At 32.8% G+C, this 19,201-nt stretch overlaps 2 protein-coding genes across 2 annotated transcripts; both read right to left on the reverse strand.

The window, feature by feature from the left end:
* Positions 1 to 4,954: 4,954 nt before the first annotated feature.
* LOC126702374 (LIM domain-containing protein WLIM1-like) lies at positions 4,955 to 9,394 on the reverse strand. The gene is made up of 5 exons (XM_050401066.1): positions 9,065 to 9,394; positions 7,127 to 7,223; positions 6,985 to 7,025; positions 6,750 to 6,839; positions 4,955 to 5,484 (listed from the first exon to the last, which is right to left on the reverse strand). Exons 1-5 carry the CDS (start codon positions 9,200 to 9,202, stop codon positions 5,257 to 5,259), a joined length of 594 nt encoding a protein of 197 aa, XP_050257023.1. The 5' UTR covers positions 9,203 to 9,394; the 3' UTR covers positions 4,955 to 5,256.
* Positions 9,395 to 14,155: 4,761 nt separating this feature from the next.
* LOC126702523 (succinate dehydrogenase subunit 7A, mitochondrial) lies at positions 14,156 to 18,068 on the reverse strand. Its single transcript, XM_050401241.1, has 4 exons — positions 17,900 to 18,068; positions 17,744 to 17,812; positions 17,342 to 17,444; positions 14,156 to 14,524 (listed from the first exon to the last, which is right to left on the reverse strand). Exons 1-4 carry the CDS (start codon positions 17,954 to 17,956, stop codon positions 14,442 to 14,444), a joined length of 312 nt encoding a protein of 103 aa, XP_050257198.1. The 5' UTR covers positions 17,957 to 18,068; the 3' UTR covers positions 14,156 to 14,441.
* Positions 18,069 to 19,201: the final 1,133 nt, after the last annotated feature.

The following is a 19,201-nucleotide window of genomic DNA, read 5'->3' on the forward strand; positions in this document are numbered from 1 at the left end:
GGTAGGGCTGTAAATAAATCTAGCTATTTATGAACAACTTAAGTTCAACTTATGAAAAATCTTGATTAGCAAATAAGCTAAGCCCAAGCCCAAATATATGCTCGATTAGAAAACAAGCCTTGTTCAAACATAATAATGTGTTCGTGAACATGAGACTCGATTTAATTATACGTAATATTATATTTTTATATGTATATTTATCTAAAAATATATTTACATAGACTTGAAATTAGATTGTGTAAGTTTGTAAATAGGTTTGTATGATATCAAATTATTATTTGTATTTTATTGATAATAATATTAGTCCATTCCTAGTAAAAATTCATAGATTGGTGAAGGTGTAAAAGATTTTAGTCATAGCTTTTCTATAGATAGGAAAAGAATAAGTTAATCAAGTAACTCATGAACAAGTTCGAGCTTATTTGATAACAAAATGAACCAAGGTTAAATATGTAATCTTATTTGGTGTTGAACTTGAGCTCGACTCATGTTCAAATTTCTAAATAAAATTAAATAAACAACTTTGAAGTTTTAATATTCGAATTGGTTCTGTTTGTTCACAACACTACTGTTGGCTACCCATTAAACATGTGATTATTGGTTATTCGCTAGAAATTAGAGGAGCAAAGTCATTCTAAAATGATATCCAAATAATTTATTTAGCAATATATATATATATATATATTTGCCTATAAAGGGCAAGAAAAAAAAAGAGTTTTTGTTTAATTATTTAGTACACCTAAAATGAAATATTTTCATGAGAAAAAACTTTTAGTACATATGATTATATGATTAATATTAATATTTGATCTTGAAAATATTTTAGAAAATAAATTATATATTATATTTCTTTTCAAAAAAAAAATTATATATTATATCTCACTACAAAAAAATTGTATATTATTCTCGTGCATAGGTCTGGGACTAGTTCCATTAATACGTCATCAATCATTTTGAAATTTCATTATTATCATGTACACATTATGAATACATGATATTTAAAAAAAAAAAAAAAAAATTGTTAAAAAGAGAGAGGGAGGATCATTTTCAAAAGTCACACAGTCACTTTAGTGACTGGTTCTAACTTTCTCAATGGACAATGGCTCCTTCATCTGCTAAAAAAGAAGACTACACGATGTCCCGGTTCCCTGACTGGTGGCAGACAATGTATTGGGTGCGTCCAGCAATACCCATCAGAGACCAACCTTTAATTTGGAGTCCCCAACATCAAATTATCAACTCTTCAGAGCTTTATAGCATTTAGCATCCATTCAATTGACAAAAGCCTGAAAAATCTCTTTGGCCTAACAGAATAATCATCCCCTCCCATGTGAGTAGTTCCATTCTGTAAAATTCCAACCAAGAACCAATTCCAAACAAACTACAAGCAAGTTTTGTTTACATATTGATATGTCAACATCCAACATTAACTTTTTGCATTCAGAAACCTAGTCCAAGCATCAAAATTTTGGAATTAAACAAAGTCATTTGAGGATAATGTACAATAAAAGGGCCATCTATTTATATAACAACTCAAAAAACTATGGTACGGATTCTTTACAAATGCAATAATTGTCTCATGCATTAGATGTATGCAACTATGCATCCTCCTCTCATAGCATGTGGACACACTGAGAGAGAAGATCGGATATACACCATGGTGCGAAAATGGATCCATGTATTGTATAATTTGTATTCGATGATCAGCCCATAGACTTCTGAGATGGTCTTCAGAGCTGAAAGACAATTATGGCATGTCCTTAGATACATCACTATCAGAATCAAAGCATAAACAATAATCACTAGCCCCTGATCATTTCTCTATATTCCTGAAATTCTTGGTCCTAACACAAAGTGAAGATCACTAAGGTGAATTTGTACTTTATATCCAGGATAGCCGTTAGCACCCCATTTTTTAATACTAGCATGCATTGGGTTGAAATGATGAGTGGATTCTTTGGAAATTGTGGAACTTTGAACAGGCCTTGATCATGAGGTTACATAAATTAAAGTAGATGGCAAAACTTTGATCAAATAAGATTCATGCAATAATGGGGTTGTAGGCAGAGAATGAGAGAGGTGGTGTAAGAGTATGAGATGAGAGTTATTTCAGATTTGAGTGACAATTTGGGCATGACTTGGTTGAGCTGAGAGAGTTCTAAAGCTGCTTTATTAGCATGTTGAAAGCAAATATATCTTTGTAGAGTTGGGTGATCATTTGGGATTTGGTTGATTGTGTTGGAGATGGCGGGAGATGTTGTTGATGAACAAGAAAGAGGGACAACTTTTGAATTCGAAGCGTGTAAAAAGAGAGTAGGTAGGCTGCGAACCTTTTGATCAGAAGTAGTTGGGGTTATTAAGCAATACATGATGGGGAGTGGACTGTAACAAATACTGATTTTGTGCTTAGGCTAGTCTGTGCCCAGGTTCGATCAAAAGAATGTTATTGCTGGCTTTGCTGCTACTACTAGCTCCTTGAACCCATGATATCTATTAGGTATTGGCTGGGGCCGTAAGGTGATAAGAGCTCGAGTTTAACTCATGAAAGAGATTGTTTAGCAAAACAAGCCCAAATTTTGGCTTAAACAAGCCAACTCAAACATAATACTATGTTCGTGAACATGAAACTTAATTTAATTATACATAATATTATACAGTTATACTTTTATATATATACTTATTTAAAAATATACTTACATAGGCTTGAAATTGGATGGTATAAATTTGTAAATAGGTTTATATGATGTCAAATTATTATTTGTAGTTTATTGATAATATAATTATTCCATTCATAGTAATAATCCATAGATTTGTAAAGGTGTAAAATTTTAGTTATAATTTTTCTATTCATGAGAAAAGAATAAATTAATCAAGTAACTTGTGAACAAGCTTAAGCTTGTTTGATAACAAAATAAACCAAGCTTAAACATGTAATTTTGTTTGGTGATAAGCTTAAACTCAACTTGTGTCATATTCGAAATACAATTAAATAAACAAATTTGAACTTTTAATACTGGACTTGGCTCGGCTTGTTCATGGTCCAACTATTCGATACCTATTAAACATGTGATTATTGATCATTCACTAAAAATTAGAGGAGCCAAGTTATTCTGAAATGATAGCCAGATAATTTACTTAGCATAAATAAATAAATTCTTGTCTATAAAGGGCAAGATAAAAAAGAGTTTGTATTTTTGTTTCTTTTTTTGTTTTTTAAATCAATAGTTTAATACACCTAAAATGAAATATTCCTACGAGAAAAATATATATATTTTTTATAAATGACTAATATTAATATATGATCTCACTATAAAATAATTATATATTCTTTCACATCGGTCTGCAATTAGTTCTGTGGGGATCAACAATTGACGGGCCAGGCCCATTCGCTGATGAAGGGCCCAAAGGTCTAAGCCGAAAAAGGGTCATGGCCAGAGTTCAAGAATAGTGTGGCCCAAATTGGCCCGGAGAAGCAGCCGAGGACAGTGCAGTCCTCGGCTGACTCAAGAATAAGGGCAGAAAGGTAAAAGGACGGGCTTGAAGGGAAATTCAAAATATCTAAGAAAAGCTTCCTCTGCCACCTTCCCCATGCATATCTCTGCGCCTAGCAGAGCCTTACCCATTAACTTTATCGACAACTCTCAACGACTTAGGTCTGGGACTGATGGGACAAGTATCAGTCTTGGAAATGTTGACCCTACACGTGGACGAAGGAAATTGAAGGCAGGCCAATATAAAAGGAAAATATGCAACCTAAAGAGGGGATCCTTCCAGAGAAAAGGACCAAAAGGGGTGAACACCTCTAAATCATGCATGAACAACTTAACAAAACCACAGCCGAGTAAACATGACTTAGCCTTTCGATCCCACTCTCTACAAATGATATTGTATGGGTCCATTTACGTGCGAACCCAACCCTACTGTGGTTTAACACAAATCGTGTCCCTACAAGTTCCATTAGAGAATAGAGCATAACACATTTGATTACGTAATGAACACATGATTTTTTTCCTCATCGTCAATATTTTTGAAATTTCATTACTATCATGTACACACTATTGATACATTATGAGAGTAAATCTGTTAGTCTTAAAATAATAATAGAATGTCTAATATCATACAAATATGATATTTGTAAAAAAATAATTGTTAAAAGGAGAGAGGGAGGATCATTTTCAAAAGTCACACATTCACTTTAGTGACTGGTTTCAACTTTCTCAATGTTTCCTTCGTCTGCTGAAAAAGAAGACTACAAGGTGTCCCGGTTCCCTGACTGGTGGCAGACAATGTATTGGGTGCGTCCAGCAATACCCATCAGAGACCAGCCTTTAATTTGGAGGCCCCAACATCAAAATTATTACCCCTCAGAGCTTTATAGCATTTAGCGTCCATTCAATTGACAAAAGCCTGAAAAATCTCTTTGGCCCAACAGAATAATCATCCCCTCCCATGTGAGTAGTTCCATTCTGTAAAATTCCAACAAGAACCAATTCCAAACAGACTACAAGCAAGTTTTGTTTACATATTGATATGTCAACATCCAACCTTAACTTTTTGTATTCAGAAACCTAGTCCAAGCTTCAAAATTTTGGAATTAAACAAAGTCATTTGAGGATAATGTACAATAAAACGCCGTCTATGTGTATAACAATTCAAAAAACTATGTTATGGATTCTTTACAAAATGCAATAATTATCTTATGCATAAGATGTATGCATCCTGCTCTCATAGCGTGTGGACATGCTATGAGAGAGAAGATCGGATATACACTTGGTGAGAAAATGGATGCATGTATTCGTTGATCGGCCCATTTACTTATATATACAAGGCCACAGCCTTTGGTGTGTGCCTGAAGATTCATAAAGATAAAGGCCCAGCAGCGTTTGAAGAGAAACACCAAAGATGACAAATATAAAAAAAAGAAGTCAATACCAAGGAACAGACACTCTAGCCATAGAAAATGAAGCCACACCAAGCTTTATATCAAAGACGGAAAACAGGAAAATTGGGCTTGCCAAATGGTTTGTAAAAGGAACTAAACACAACTCTACATAGGAACTATTCAAAGCTCACACTCAAAATCAGCAACGTACTGCAACTCTACCAAAGACTTAATACCTTATGAACACATTACACATATAGAAGAAACGCAATTCTAAAATCTCTTCTTGTATGCTATAACAGTTGCATCTCAAGTCTTGCTTAGAACCCACCATCCGTGTGATATAACGTTATAATATGAAAACTTTCACAGTACTATTCTGCTGCTGCATTCTCAGCTACAGCTACAGCTACCACCGTAACTTGTTCATTCTTGCCATTGCCAAATTGGCTGAAGTTTCCCTTCTGCTTGAATAGTTGGGTGTGGTGGTGCTTACAATACAGACGATGTTCATGGGCTACATAGTTTGATGGGCTGATCACACACCCTCCATGAGTGCACCTGAAGCAAGACTTATGATATGATTCACCATCAACCGCCACCTGTAAAAAAAGGCAGTCAGGGTAATGTACCAAGAAATTACATTGTTTTCAACATGCACATGAACATTGAAACTCTCTCTCTCTCATAGATATGCACACACACAAACACAAACACTCTTTTTGAATCTTTAAGGCTGATTTAACAATTTCATGAGGGTTTATCTTCAGTCAGTAGTATCTTCTCACATTGGAAATTTTGGTTTAATCGTTTTGGGTTGTGGTTTATTTACTAATAACTTCATAATTTTCCACCAAAAGAAATAATTAAAAAAAGGCTAATTTTCGCTTATATTCTTCAATAGTGGGAGAAATTCAAACAGGAGTACCAACTTAAATCTTTGAGTGTGCTTAAATTTTGTCACTCATACTGTAGATATGAAGTAATCACGGCATCTGATTGATGTACAAGTTGTACCAGTTGTCCACATATCAGGGAAACTATTATGGATTCTCATATTTAAAATTTTTTAGGTACCTCCATCTATCTGATATCATTGTAATGACTGCTAATTGATCCAGAGAAGTGGCATGTAGTTAGAAATATTTTTCTCAGACCAGGTGATTGCATTTAAACTACAACTAAAATAATTTCTACTCCACTATTACAAATGAGAGCTAATTGCAAGAGGATATTGCTTTCAAATTAAAGTTCCCTTTTAAGTACAACAAAGAGTAGTGAAGCATAGATGTCAATTTATGAAAATATTATGTAGCAAATGTCAAATAAGCAGCTTGTAAATAGCCATTTCACACATTGTTCAAATTTTAAAGCTTTTAATCTATCTTTTATCTCTCAAACACGCTTCTTTATGGTGTTCTATTCTTCACTATAATCTTATTTTCCGATTACACTTTTTTTCTTACAGGACCAGAAAAATGTCAAGTTTACTTGGACCTCTTCATAGCTGGGAAAACAGAATTACTTTTTTTTTTTTTCTGTTTGAGGACACCTGGTGGTTGACCATGACCTAGCAGTTTCTGAAGCTCCCATTAGACAGGCGCAGATGCCACAAAGTGACACTGCTTAAAGTAATTTGTGAGCAAATACTAAGATTAAAAAATAAATGTTATATTCTGACTACTTGAAAGGTACTTCAAAATGGATTGGTTTATACATTTGAAGCTCAGTGTAACAGTCAAATGAGAGCATGAAAGGTACTCAAATTGAGGACAATAACTTTCATGCTCCTTAAAACTAAAAAAATTTAATAAATAAATAACTTATGAAGAGCTCAACAATTGTATACTAAGATATTAAGATTTACCTTTTCAATTGGGTAGACAGTTTTATTGCAAGCAACACATTTTTCTTTAGTCCCACCAAACAAACTTGAAACTCTGCTGTTGGTCTGGACCTGAACAGTTCCATTCCCAATAAGAAACAATTTAAATAACTATTTAGGACTTCAATATCACTTATAGGGAACATTTCATTCCAGTTGATAGTTATAATTTCAATGAACAAAAAAGAAGAATTAGCAAAATCAAGCCTTCAAATACCTGATTGGCAGATCTGTCAGCTCTAACAGTTCTTGGAGTACCTGCAGAGGGGGAAAAAGAAAGAACAACATATGAAATAAGCATATTAACCAGATCAAAGCAGAGGTAAATATGCCTAAAACAACTCAAAACAGTCAATCACCTTCAAAACTTTTATCCAAGCTGCCAGTCATTTTAAACAGTTGATCAAAGTGAGGCTTGCAATACAAAACACCCTCAAAGGAGCTATAATTGCTCAGCTGCAAAGAAATTGCAGAAAATGAGAAATAAGGATAAAGTAGAAGCAGAAAAACCACTCTCTCTCTCTCTCTCTCTCTCTCTCTGTATATATATATATATATATCAGCATGTGTTGTGACCAGTCAATGGAAAAGCAGTTCCTGAGATGACGAACATCCAAATGCTGAGGTGAACAGAATTATAAATAAATTACAATTAAATATGAGATATGCTATTAGTGTTCCAAACTTCCTATTGCTGAAGACAGAGAAATAACAACCATTAACCTTTAACAGGTAAGAAGGCAAAAGAGCCGAATAAGACAAAAATAGCATTCGTGTAATCCTTATATAATTCTAGAAGTTAGTAAGAGCAAATGATGAAAATGGTAAAGTTAGTTATCTAATGACCTAAGGCATCAACCGTTGGCTAGTTAAAAGAGATGTCACTCTTGATCTAAAAAATGAGATACTGCAGAAATATGAAATTTGAAGTTCTATTAATCATTGTAATAAGCTACAAAAGTTTTACATGATTCCACTTTATTGCTGAACAAGCCAAGAATTGACCCCAAGATTCAAGCACTTCAAGAATGAGCAATTAATTAATGTCATGAAATTGGAGTAATACTTGAACAATGTATCTATATGGCAGGTAAATCTACTGGCAGATTGACAGTGAGTTTAATCTTTATTCCATTCATTTTGTCTTTAATTTCAGCTATTTGGAAGTGCTAAGAGATTGTGGTTGAGTCACAACAAAAAGATAACTTCTAGATACTTATACGGCGGAGAAGAATATAAATAACGATTATTGCACTGAAGAACAAGTGATTTGAAGAGTTATTTTTTATGTTAGGCAGATTATCTTGGTGTAGAATGTGAAAAACACCACCCAAAACAGGACCCTTTGTAGCACTTGGAGAATCCCTTTTTTGTGCTTGATCTATGCTCTGGACTGGTGTTGCTTAGTTAATCTCTGGTTGTTGTCTTATCCAAGTTGTGGTCCTGTTCATGTTGTATTTTCTGGTTATGGCTTGTGTTGTATTCTAGTTTGATGCATAAGCAGTGTGCTTTACTGGTTTTGTTTCTGAGTAATGAATTATCATTCATCAAAAAAAAAAAAAAACTGCAGTCATTCATTGAGGCAGTCATCTTAGGCTCACAAATTTAATATCTCGTTCATGTCTGATTCTCTATAGATGAAAATAGAACTAAATAATTTAAATTGACACTTCCATTTAAAGCATGGTTTCCTGGGGGCTTCTACTTATTAACATTCTGAATAAATTCTCTAAATTTTGATTTATTTCTGAATTACATTCAAATTTTCAAAGAACAAATTCAAACCTACTTTACCGCTTATAATTCCTTGACCATTCAAAATATAGTAAATCTTATTTGATCCAAATTTTATATCAAAAAATAGTCCAATTGAACCCATTTATGCAGCACAGAACTAGCCAACTTCTTAACAAGTGAAATCATGAATAAATTTAGGATTGTAAATAGAGAACTAAATATAGCAATCATCATTAATATTCACAATCAGAACAATAATTATCAAGATGCATGAACCCATCATCAAGCTAACACAGTCAACCCACTTAACATAATAAAATATTTCCAAGTACTCCATATAAGTTCATGTCTTCATGATCATAATCCTTAAACAAAACCCAGATATAAGAAGATCCATAACCAAGTTCAGAAGTGACAAAGCAAAGGCTTGCATGTGTACATACATATAAAATCAAATAGAAAAAGCCAAAGAGCACTATAAAAACCATGAAACTTCAATGTCAAAGAAGTGTACCCCATGTGTCCCAATGTTCAAAAGACTCTATCTTTATGGTTATTACCTTAAGGGTACCCTTACAGTGGTGACATCTGAAGCAAGCCTTGTGGTAGACCTTGCTATCAGCAGTAAGCTGATCAACAAAGTACACAGTTTTCTCACATGCCTTGCACTTTTGGGTAGTCCCTGCAAACGTTGCCATTCCCAAAAATCTTCCAAACCCAGAAATCTAATAAAATTCCAAAACAACAACAACAACAAAAATATGAGCAATATTGGAAACGGTCCTAGTTTGATGACTTTGTCTCCTTCAAACTCTTTATTGTCTCTTTCAAACTCTCAAGTTATGAGATTTACAGCTAAGAACATGTCAGAGCAAACCAAACCAACTCACTAGTAGTGGGTCTGACTTTAGGCATATACAAACTGCCAGCTGTGCATACCATTTGGACCAAACTATATTAAATTACGATTGTGCCCTCAGGAAGGTCAGGTGTCTTCGTACAGTTTTTCACTAGAGAACAGTGAATTAATGCTTTCTATGACCAGAAGAGTAAGTATATAAAGTTGGTGTATTTAGTACACAGAATGGTACATTTTGCGATTTTCTACGTGGTGGGAATTTTTTTTTTTTTTTGCAATAGGTGAGGTGGGAGACGAGTAGCTCCAGGAATTTTTTTTGAGAATGATTATTAAGAAACTTAAATTATACAAAATTTAATAAAAAAAGAACTTCATATATTAATAACAAAAAAAAAAAAAAAACACACACACACACATGCAAATATACTTATAATTTCCTTCTACGAATTTTCTTATCTTGAAATCGTTATATAAAATTCTTATTATCAATGTTGTAAGTTACATTTAAAAAAAAATTTAGTTAAATAAAACTTTTCTTGCACTTTTTTTTTATTTTCTATTTTTATGTAAGGACCTAATATATTGTTAAGGGGACTAAAGTTTAAGGACAAAATTTGGCTACAAACTAAGTTATAGCACAAGGAAACAACTCTCACTAAACAAATTAACATTGCTAACATATTTTGCAAATCTAACCGTTGAATTACATAGCTATTGATCTTTGATCTTCTTAAAATTTTGCAAGTATAGAGGATATAAGAAGAAAATGTAATTAAATGGTGGATTTGTTAAAATTCATAATCAATAAAAAAAAATATATATATATATATATTTATATATATATATTGAATGGAGTTGTATCCTTAACTAACAACCAAGTTTGTTGCCAAATTTGTCAAAAGTTTAGTTATGTTGGGCCTAAAAAAAATTTAGGGTTGTCACAAAAATTTTTTAAGGATAAAAAAAAATCATAAATTTTTAAAATTTATACATAATAATAATTATTTTTTCTTGGCTAGGGTGGTGTCGTCAGTGTGGGAGACTGATTAATGCACATGTAAATGTCATTTACATCATCATCTTTATTGTATATCAATCAAAATCTATCACCTCCATATTTGAGAATTTTTTTTATGTAAGATTAAAGAAAAATGAATAATATATCCAGTTAAAAAATATGGTATTACCATATTTGATGTTGGTAGAGTTTTGAAGGTTTTGAAAAAGCTCAACCCAACACCCAATTCAATATGTCGCATTAATAGTTGGACCGCTCAATCCATTTGAAAATCAATATCATATCTGTGTGCTTTGGTGCGGCTATGCAAGGTAAAGTAAGCTGGACGATAATTTAATTGGGAAAACAAATTCTAATATATTATTTCTTAAACTTTAGATGGTAAAATCCAAACATCCCTAGATTTTAAGTTTACAATTTAGTCTTTTTTTTTAGAACTTAAAAAACTATAATTAAGTTTTTATTTTTTTATACAAGATAAAAATTCTACTTTAACTTAATCTAAATATATATATATATATATATGTTTAGTCTAATATAAGTGTATATATATGTGAAACTCCCTCTTAGAGACTTGAACTCCAGGCTTTGTCCCTCACACTCCACTAAGAACTTATATTTATAAAGTAACTATCGCATCAAGAGCGCGTGATGTAATTAAGCTTTGTTAATAAAATGAAAAGGTAAAAACTTAAAATTTTATTAATTAACCAAAGATATTAAAATTTTTCAAAAGCCAACAAAATTGGGCTTTGCACAAGTTGATGCAGTGTCTTGAACGCGCCTCAGATGGAGTGGATAAGCAAAGTAATAGTATATAGTACCTCAAGGCTAGTCCAGGTACGTAAAATAAAGTAGAAAAATAAATTTTGTAAAATTCTGCAGAGGCATTCTGTTTTTGGGTTATTGAAGTTTGAACCCCAAAAATTCCGTGTTTGGTCAGGAACTCATGATGAGTTGATGAATCATTTTCAATTTTTAATTTTGTCATTATTATTAAATTCTTCGACAATTCTCTCCAGAGTCAGTGTACGTACCATTTACAGCTCAACTCCAATCATGCTCCTTACATTTATTAAAAAAAAAAAAAAAACCACGCTCCACCACTTCTTCAAAATTAAAACTGCTCCCGCCGCATTTTAAGAGTTTGTTTAGAACCATTTATTTAGTTAAAATCAATTTTTTATTTATTAAAAGTGCTGTAAATAAAGTTAAAATTAGTAAAAATAGTAAGATTCATAAATAATATTAAAAAGTGTAATAGAATTCAAGAATATTAATAAAAATAAACTGAATAATAGTAAAAATAAGCTAAACAGAAGAAAAAAAATGTCTTTTTTTTGCCAATACCAAACACAACCTAAGTTTTATCTCTCTCTCTCTCTCAAACTTTGTTTGAGGATACCAATTTTTTACACAATTTTTAAAATGATAGGTTGTGACTTGTGAGTAATAAACGATAGCTTTTGTATGAAATTAGCCAATTTCTTTACAACTTTTTAAAGTAACTGTATTTATCTCGGTTCGTGAAAAAAATTTCGACTATTTTAGCATTAAAACTTACTTTATTTATTTACATATTTTTTAAAATACCCTACATCAGATTATTTATTTTACACTATATTACATTAAAATGTCAATTTTTCTTAATTTTTTAAATTGTTTATCTTTCTTCGCACATAATAACCATCACCCACTCTCTTCTTTTAGGCCCAAAGTACATAAAGAAAGAAAAAAAAAATTATATGCCAAGTAAATAGCATCAGTATAAATTTACATAATTATTATAGCAATTTTGTAAATTTATATATTTTTAATTTGACTGATGTAGGTGATTTTGAAGATTGAGTATGTAGAATTAATAAATTTTTATATTTTGCATTATTTGATGCAAATGTTCAAATAAGATATGAACAGTGAATAATTGCTTTATATTAACCTATCTCTTTTATTTTCACCACTTATGACTTGCTATTTTAACAATCTGAGAACAAAGTTTTCATTTAATTTTTAAAGTTAACGTTTAAGATGATGATTTGTTGTTAATTAGTTATGTACTATTATATTGTAATTTGGTTGGTACCTGTAATGTAAGAGTAATTGACAGCACATTCATTTCTTATATTATCTTTTGTATCACTGCACTTTTTAGTACTATTCATGAGTCTTATTATATTATTTCAGCTAATTTTTACCTTTATTTATAGTACTTTCAGCAAAAAATTTTCAATTTTAACAAAATAAGCGAATCCCAAACAGACACTTAGTGTCACCCAATTGTTCTTTTTAAATTGGTGCTTAGTTGACTGTTATGAAAGATGATGAATAAAAAAGAGTCATGTTAATAGATGCTTTTAAAGAAATTGCTAATAAATCATAATAAGAAAGTTTTAACATCATTTTTATAGAAAATATAAAAAATTATTGAAAAAATTAATTACTTTATCATTTTCTCATAAAATATTTTTAAAAATAGTTCTTAAACCAATATTCTTAAAGCATTTGATATCATTCTCCGTAAAAAATGATAGAGCATCAGAGATGAACAAATTTTGTTCGAATCACAACTTCGCCAAAAACTTTGTCTCTAGTCTCTACCCCAAAACTTCAATGTGGAGATCCCATATTAATATTAGAAATCCTTGGCCTTGCTTGCTATCAATGAAAATTTTATTAGAGATCCTTGCTTTCAATGAAAACTTTTCTAGTCAACACAGCAGACTTTTGAGCCGAAAGTTGTACTCAATCTACCACACAGAGTCACCACTCCACATCACGTAGTATTAAATTATTAACCTCACAAGCCATCGTCTCTATTGGTGGGCAGTGGGCTCCTCTTTGTATAATCTGGTACCATGCCAAAAAGAAACAATTTTTAGTCACGCTCAATAACATTTTGTGATTCTCCTTTTTCTTTTCTTTCATTGGGGGCACACCAAAAATTGGCAAAAAGTCATTTTTAGTGAGGACAAAAGAAACATAGTTTCCAACACTTTGTAATGAGACAATCAGGTAGCAGCCAGTCGAAGCAAAATATTTACATGAAAATGTAATTTGAAGTGATTAGAATGTTCTAACCAAACAATTAGAAATTAAACCCAAAGAGTGAGACTCATGGATGTAACATGAGATAAGCTTGAGCAATTCTAAGTTTCTAACTACTAACAACCTTTCAAAGTTCAAATTAGTCTAAACTTTTGAAGATTAACCTCTCATTACGATACTCATTATGGCAGGCTGTCCTAGTCTAAATAATGATTAGATTCCATTTGGTCTTCATTCGCATATATCCACAGTGACTTTAATTTCCCGCTCACGTACAAGCAGCATGTTATAATGTTAGTAAACTTATTGCAGCTTAAGAAGAAAATAGCCATAGACCAAGTTTGGAATTTTTTATTTTTGGGGTTACTTTTAATTTCTCTTTGTTGTGATGGTGTTGTTGAAAGCGTGGGAGAGCATCTAGAAGAATAGACAGTGGGGGGGATATAATAGTGTTGCGAGTGTTCCAACTGCAAGTCTCAAATTTTTTTTTTTTTTTTTTTTTTTTTACATAAAGATCGGATTCGGGTAATATCTGTACCCAACCCAAAAATTTTGGATCTTTATCCAAAACAGGCCCGGCCCAATTCTCCTTAATTACCCATGACATATCAGGTAAACCTGAAAGCTTTGGATCAGGCCGGGCCAGGTACATGTTACCCATTGGATTTGGCCATCCCTACTTGAGTCTCTTCCAAACAGGTTACTATAGGTTATTTCCAAACAAGGAAGTTGACTCTCAAAAGCCCTCAGCTGCATTAATAACAGATTTAATAAAATAAAATTCAAAAGAGACCAAAAGAGCAGAAGGTTGGATTCAAACATTTGATAGAATGTTTTCACTGCTTATTTAACCCAGACCAAAAAAAAGAAAAGAAAAGACATAAGGCAAATGACAATAGGTCTAACATCATGGCCAAACAATCTTACATTCCCTCCCCCCCTCCCTCCCTTATTCTTCTCTTTTCTTTTTTTTACTTTTTTCTTGGTAAAGAAGTCCTGGAGTTATCACACTTCATTATGCACTTCCACCTGCAGCCCCTGCTTTTTTACGAGCTTCTTCTCGCATTACTGCTTTAACATATATTTCATAGCAGCAACCTGAAACATACATACATCACAAATAAGAATGAAAGCTTTAGAAACAGGTAACAAGAATACAATTACTTATAACAATTAGCATATGCAGATATCCTCTTATCATTCCCAATATAAACAACCATATTGATAGTTTATCTCAAACAAACAAAATTGATTCAAAATCACAATAAAAAGGCAGTCCCTTTATATTGAGCATTGTATAAGTAACTCCTGTCAACCTATTCCATAGGTAGAGAATGATGTGGTTCTAATTGAAGCTATAAAGGGCAATGCCATAAGAAAGACAATTACAACTAGTGAGAGAAGACAACCTAAGCCTAGCCAGATAACATGGCCATGCTTGATGCTAACAGGGAAAAAGACTTGAGTAGCCAAGTAAAATCAATTTTGTCCAATGATGAAGGTTGGTTGTTGATTTGTCATGACTGAATTCATAGACATAGTAGGTCATTTTGTGCCATAACTAACACACAATAGGTTCTATAACCATTCAGCACAATAAAAGGCAGGGATGGTGTTGTGTGCATGCACATGCGAGTGTGTGGACACTAGGAACTGCACAAGAGAAGAGCAAATATTTAAAAAAACCACAGCAAAAAAATCCCAAGTTTTAGCAAAACCCCACTTGGACGGGTTCCCAACATCGCGCTGCTTTTCACTCATCCTTCAGGGGATTACAACTTCCAAAATAGAGGGCCCTAGAAGAAGCTCTATCAGTCTAGTCACCAGATGAAATTGTGAAAGAAGCAAATTCCCCAATCCAAAAGATGCTTGAATCTATCAGTCTAGTCACCAAATGAAATTGTGATAGAAGCAAATTCCCTGATGCAAAAGATGCTAAAAGTTTCTTTTACTATTTTTTGTTTTTCTTTGAAATGATGCAAGTCAAAAGGGCCTTCTCACTTAAGGTTGGCCATTTCACACAATAATTTGTGAAGTCATTCAGGCCCTATTTTCTTCTCGAGTAAAAGTCGCTCAGACCATAACATAAAATTTTCTGCTGAAAATTTTACATGAAAGGAATAGAACATTTCCTATTGTCTTGAATTTAGATTCAAGCTGCTTGCTCAAACTCTACTGTTCAATAAGATAAATATAATCCAAAAAACTCTCAAGCTTCCCCACCCAAGATAATAAATCAAGTTTACAAAAGTTGATTCATATGGCTTTATTAGCAGTTTAATCCATTCTTCAGGAAGCATGCCAAAAAAGTTTGTCAAATCTAAAGGTTCTAAACATCACACGCACACACATCATGGCAAAAATGCAAACAAGTAACAACCATGAAGCCATCAACTCATTAGCAAAAGGTTTAACGTCAAACAAATAAGAGTAACAATTTTTGTAAAGTACAAATGGCCAGCTGTAATTAAAGCAATATCATTTTCAATTGGGTATACCACTGGTACGGCGGTACCACTTTTATTATCCACCAATCACAATAGGCCATATCAACAGTTGTGAAAAAAGTTGTAGAAAGATGTCCCTAGACTTTCTGAACAAAAACAATTCTCATAATACAATGTCTCAGATTGAGGTTTTATCAATTGCATACTAGATTTACTCTCGTTCCTTTTTTTATTTTTATTTTTTAACTGCTAATTGACACGCCCCAAATGGGTCTAGAACCCAAGACCTCCCCCTCCCCCTTGCTCTTATAAGAGCAGGAGATACCATTTGAGTTAAAGCACATTGGTAATTAACTTTTGTACTCCATAATGGATTAAATTTGGAATTGGCCAAAATATCACAATTTTTTAGCTTAGGTGCAGGAATCTAGCATACTAGATGGTGCTACCAATAGAGAATGCTATTTTCTGTTTCTTGCTACGGAGCTTATATAACTTGTAATGTGTGATTGCCTATGTAATTATACAAATGTAGTAAGCTCTTACAGAAAAAGAATAGGATTGCAAATGCAAAAATAAGTTCAAACTTGGATCTTACCAGATTACTTGGGCATATTGGCAATCAATATAAGGGAAAAAACTGAGGAGGAGAAAGGGGACATTCAGTTCCTTGTCATACCATGGACAGAACAATTATTGAATAGAAACAATCATATGACGGAGAAGCTAGAACCAGTTGGTACACTTCCTACATCCTTCAAATTTTTGGAGTTCTTAGAAGAACATGTTACCTTCCCCCACTACCACTTTATGCTTCTAGTGTTTGATAAATTAGAAAATTTTGGACAACTAAAATAGACTACGACTAGGATGCATGGACATGGGAACAGGTATGGGTACAATATTGCGACATGAGCAATTTTTGAACCATTATAATATGATACAGCAGATAGGACACCATTACAGCATCCCAAATAAAGTGTCTGTGCTTCCTAGGACTAATATAATTTGAAATTTTTATTTTTATTTTTATCGGTGAGTTGCACATGCATATGGTTGATCTAGATCACTTCACCCCCTACCCTATTATGTTAGGAGCAAGCCATTGGCATTCGAACATTTAAAATATTTTTTTTAAAAAAACTTAAAAAAGTACAAATGACATATACAGTGGAAATAAATCACTATACTATACTTTAATTCAGTGTACCAATTATAATAGCTTGCACATAGAATATAATGATTTGTCAAAATATAAAACGAGTATTGATAATTTCAAACACCCTTGTAATTCATTTCATGATTGACAAAAAATTCCTAAACATGAATTCTTTTTAGATACCTGAACAAATTACTTTTGTTCCAATATGTCCCTTTTGTATTACTCTTCATGTCAACCATATACTCTTCAAAGGAACTTAAAGTTTTGAGCAATTGCATAAACCATTAACAGATAACACTGTGTTACCTGCGACAACGACAATAGTGAGAACATCTCCCATTCTTTTAACTGCATTAACACTCTTCTTATGGGATTTGAATCGCTTCAAAGCCGGGTCCTCTGCCAAGAGCTGCAAAGTTTAAGCAACTTAGTACCAACACCACACACAAAAAATAGGAAAACCCATTACTGCGTTCGATATAAAATGACCCAATTCATTCACAAAGACAAGCATACTTAAACTTAAAATTCAGAAATGCATCAAAATTAGGATTCTTTAGGTGTTTGATTCAGTGTTTCAGCTACTAGCTTGACCAAATCTAGATGAATTTGATACGCATGAATATAAATCCTAACAGATATCAAACAATAAAGATACAGTGATAGAGCAATAGAGAGAGAGAGAGAGAGAGAGAGAGAGAGACTAACGGCTTTCTCGCGAGCCCCGAGTTCGATGTGGTAAGCGCGGCGCGTGTGAGAAAGCGCGTCCACTGTGTTCTAGAGAGAGAGAGAGAGAGAGAGAGAGAGATTAGAGGATCGAAACGACGAAGGAAAGGGATCGAGAAGAGAGGAAGTGCGTAGTACCTGGGAGTGAGATCGGAAATGCGAAGCGATGGAGGTTTTGTTAAGCAAGAACGCCATTTTGGTTGCGCTGAAGCTTCAAAGCTCAGAGAGAGAGAGAGATTGAAAATGAAAATGCTGAAGAATTTTTTGTTTTACTTTGGTGCCCCTGTACTTTCATGGCCTTTCACCACTAAGGTGCCAACTGCTAGGTGGCATTCTCCTAATTAGACATGTGTCCTAATTATGGTATCTCACGTCACTTTCTTTATTCTATTTAGCCCAAAAATGTGTAAATTTGCCTAAAAAAGATAAGTGTTAAGGGTGCATGCTATTTTTGCAACAAATCATAAATAATAAATTGTTATTAGTTCTAATTTGAACTTATTACTGAAATTATTATTTTTTTACCAAAAATAACTTATAATAACTTACTACTTAAAATTTGTTGTGAAAGTGTTAAGAACATAATATTTCTCCACATTAATAAGTGTATATTTGTATAAATTTACAAAAGTAACTATATATATTTATTTGTAGATGTGTACATGCTATATACAAATGCCGCTATATATACTGGCACTTTTATAAAATGTTGCAATACCAAGGTCTAGGAGAGCTTGGGCTCACTTGGATTTTTTGGTGGTAGCAACTGGCAAGTTGGTTGTTGAGTAAGGATTAGTGCAAATTTGTTTCGGGTCGGGTTGGAGATGGTTTTCTTTTGATGGGTTTTGGAGGCTTCGTTGAGATCCATAAATGGTTGGATTTTGCGACAATGGCTAATTGATTTTCTGGTTGGGGTTGATAGGTGGTAGGATGGCTAATTTTGTGTTGTCGCTTCATAGCGGTGGGGATGGGTTCGACAATGTGGGTTTCTCTTTGCTTGGTGGGTTGCATATTTATGGGTATGAATTTTTTGAGTTGCTACGATTTTTTGGGTTTATGGGTATGAAATTTTAATTGTTGTGACAAGAGATTTTTTTATTTGAAAAACTTTAAATTTTCCATTAACAGAAAACCTTATCATTTGGATTTAGTTGCACCATGAACAATTCTCTTTTTTTTTTTTTTATTATTATTATTATTTTTTTTAACTTCTCTTTATGCACATTTTAATAATCAAACTTCTAGCCCACAAAATTTTTACAGGAAGCTCATGAGACTTGCTTTCAAAACTAACCACATTAATGACTATTATAGTTCTGCTACTCAATATAATTATTAGTGATAAATATGTGATGGAAACTTATAATCTGTTTTTGTCCAAGCCGACCTCCTTTGGAAGAGATTTTGGAATCACGAAAAAAGAACAAAAGTTGGTAGTGT

The sequence above is a fragment of the Quercus robur genome, chromosome 10 (assembly GCF_932294415.1).
Source record: "Quercus robur chromosome 10, dhQueRobu3.1, whole genome shotgun sequence".
In the NCBI taxonomy this organism is placed as follows: domain Eukaryota; kingdom Viridiplantae; phylum Streptophyta; class Magnoliopsida; order Fagales; family Fagaceae; genus Quercus; species Quercus robur.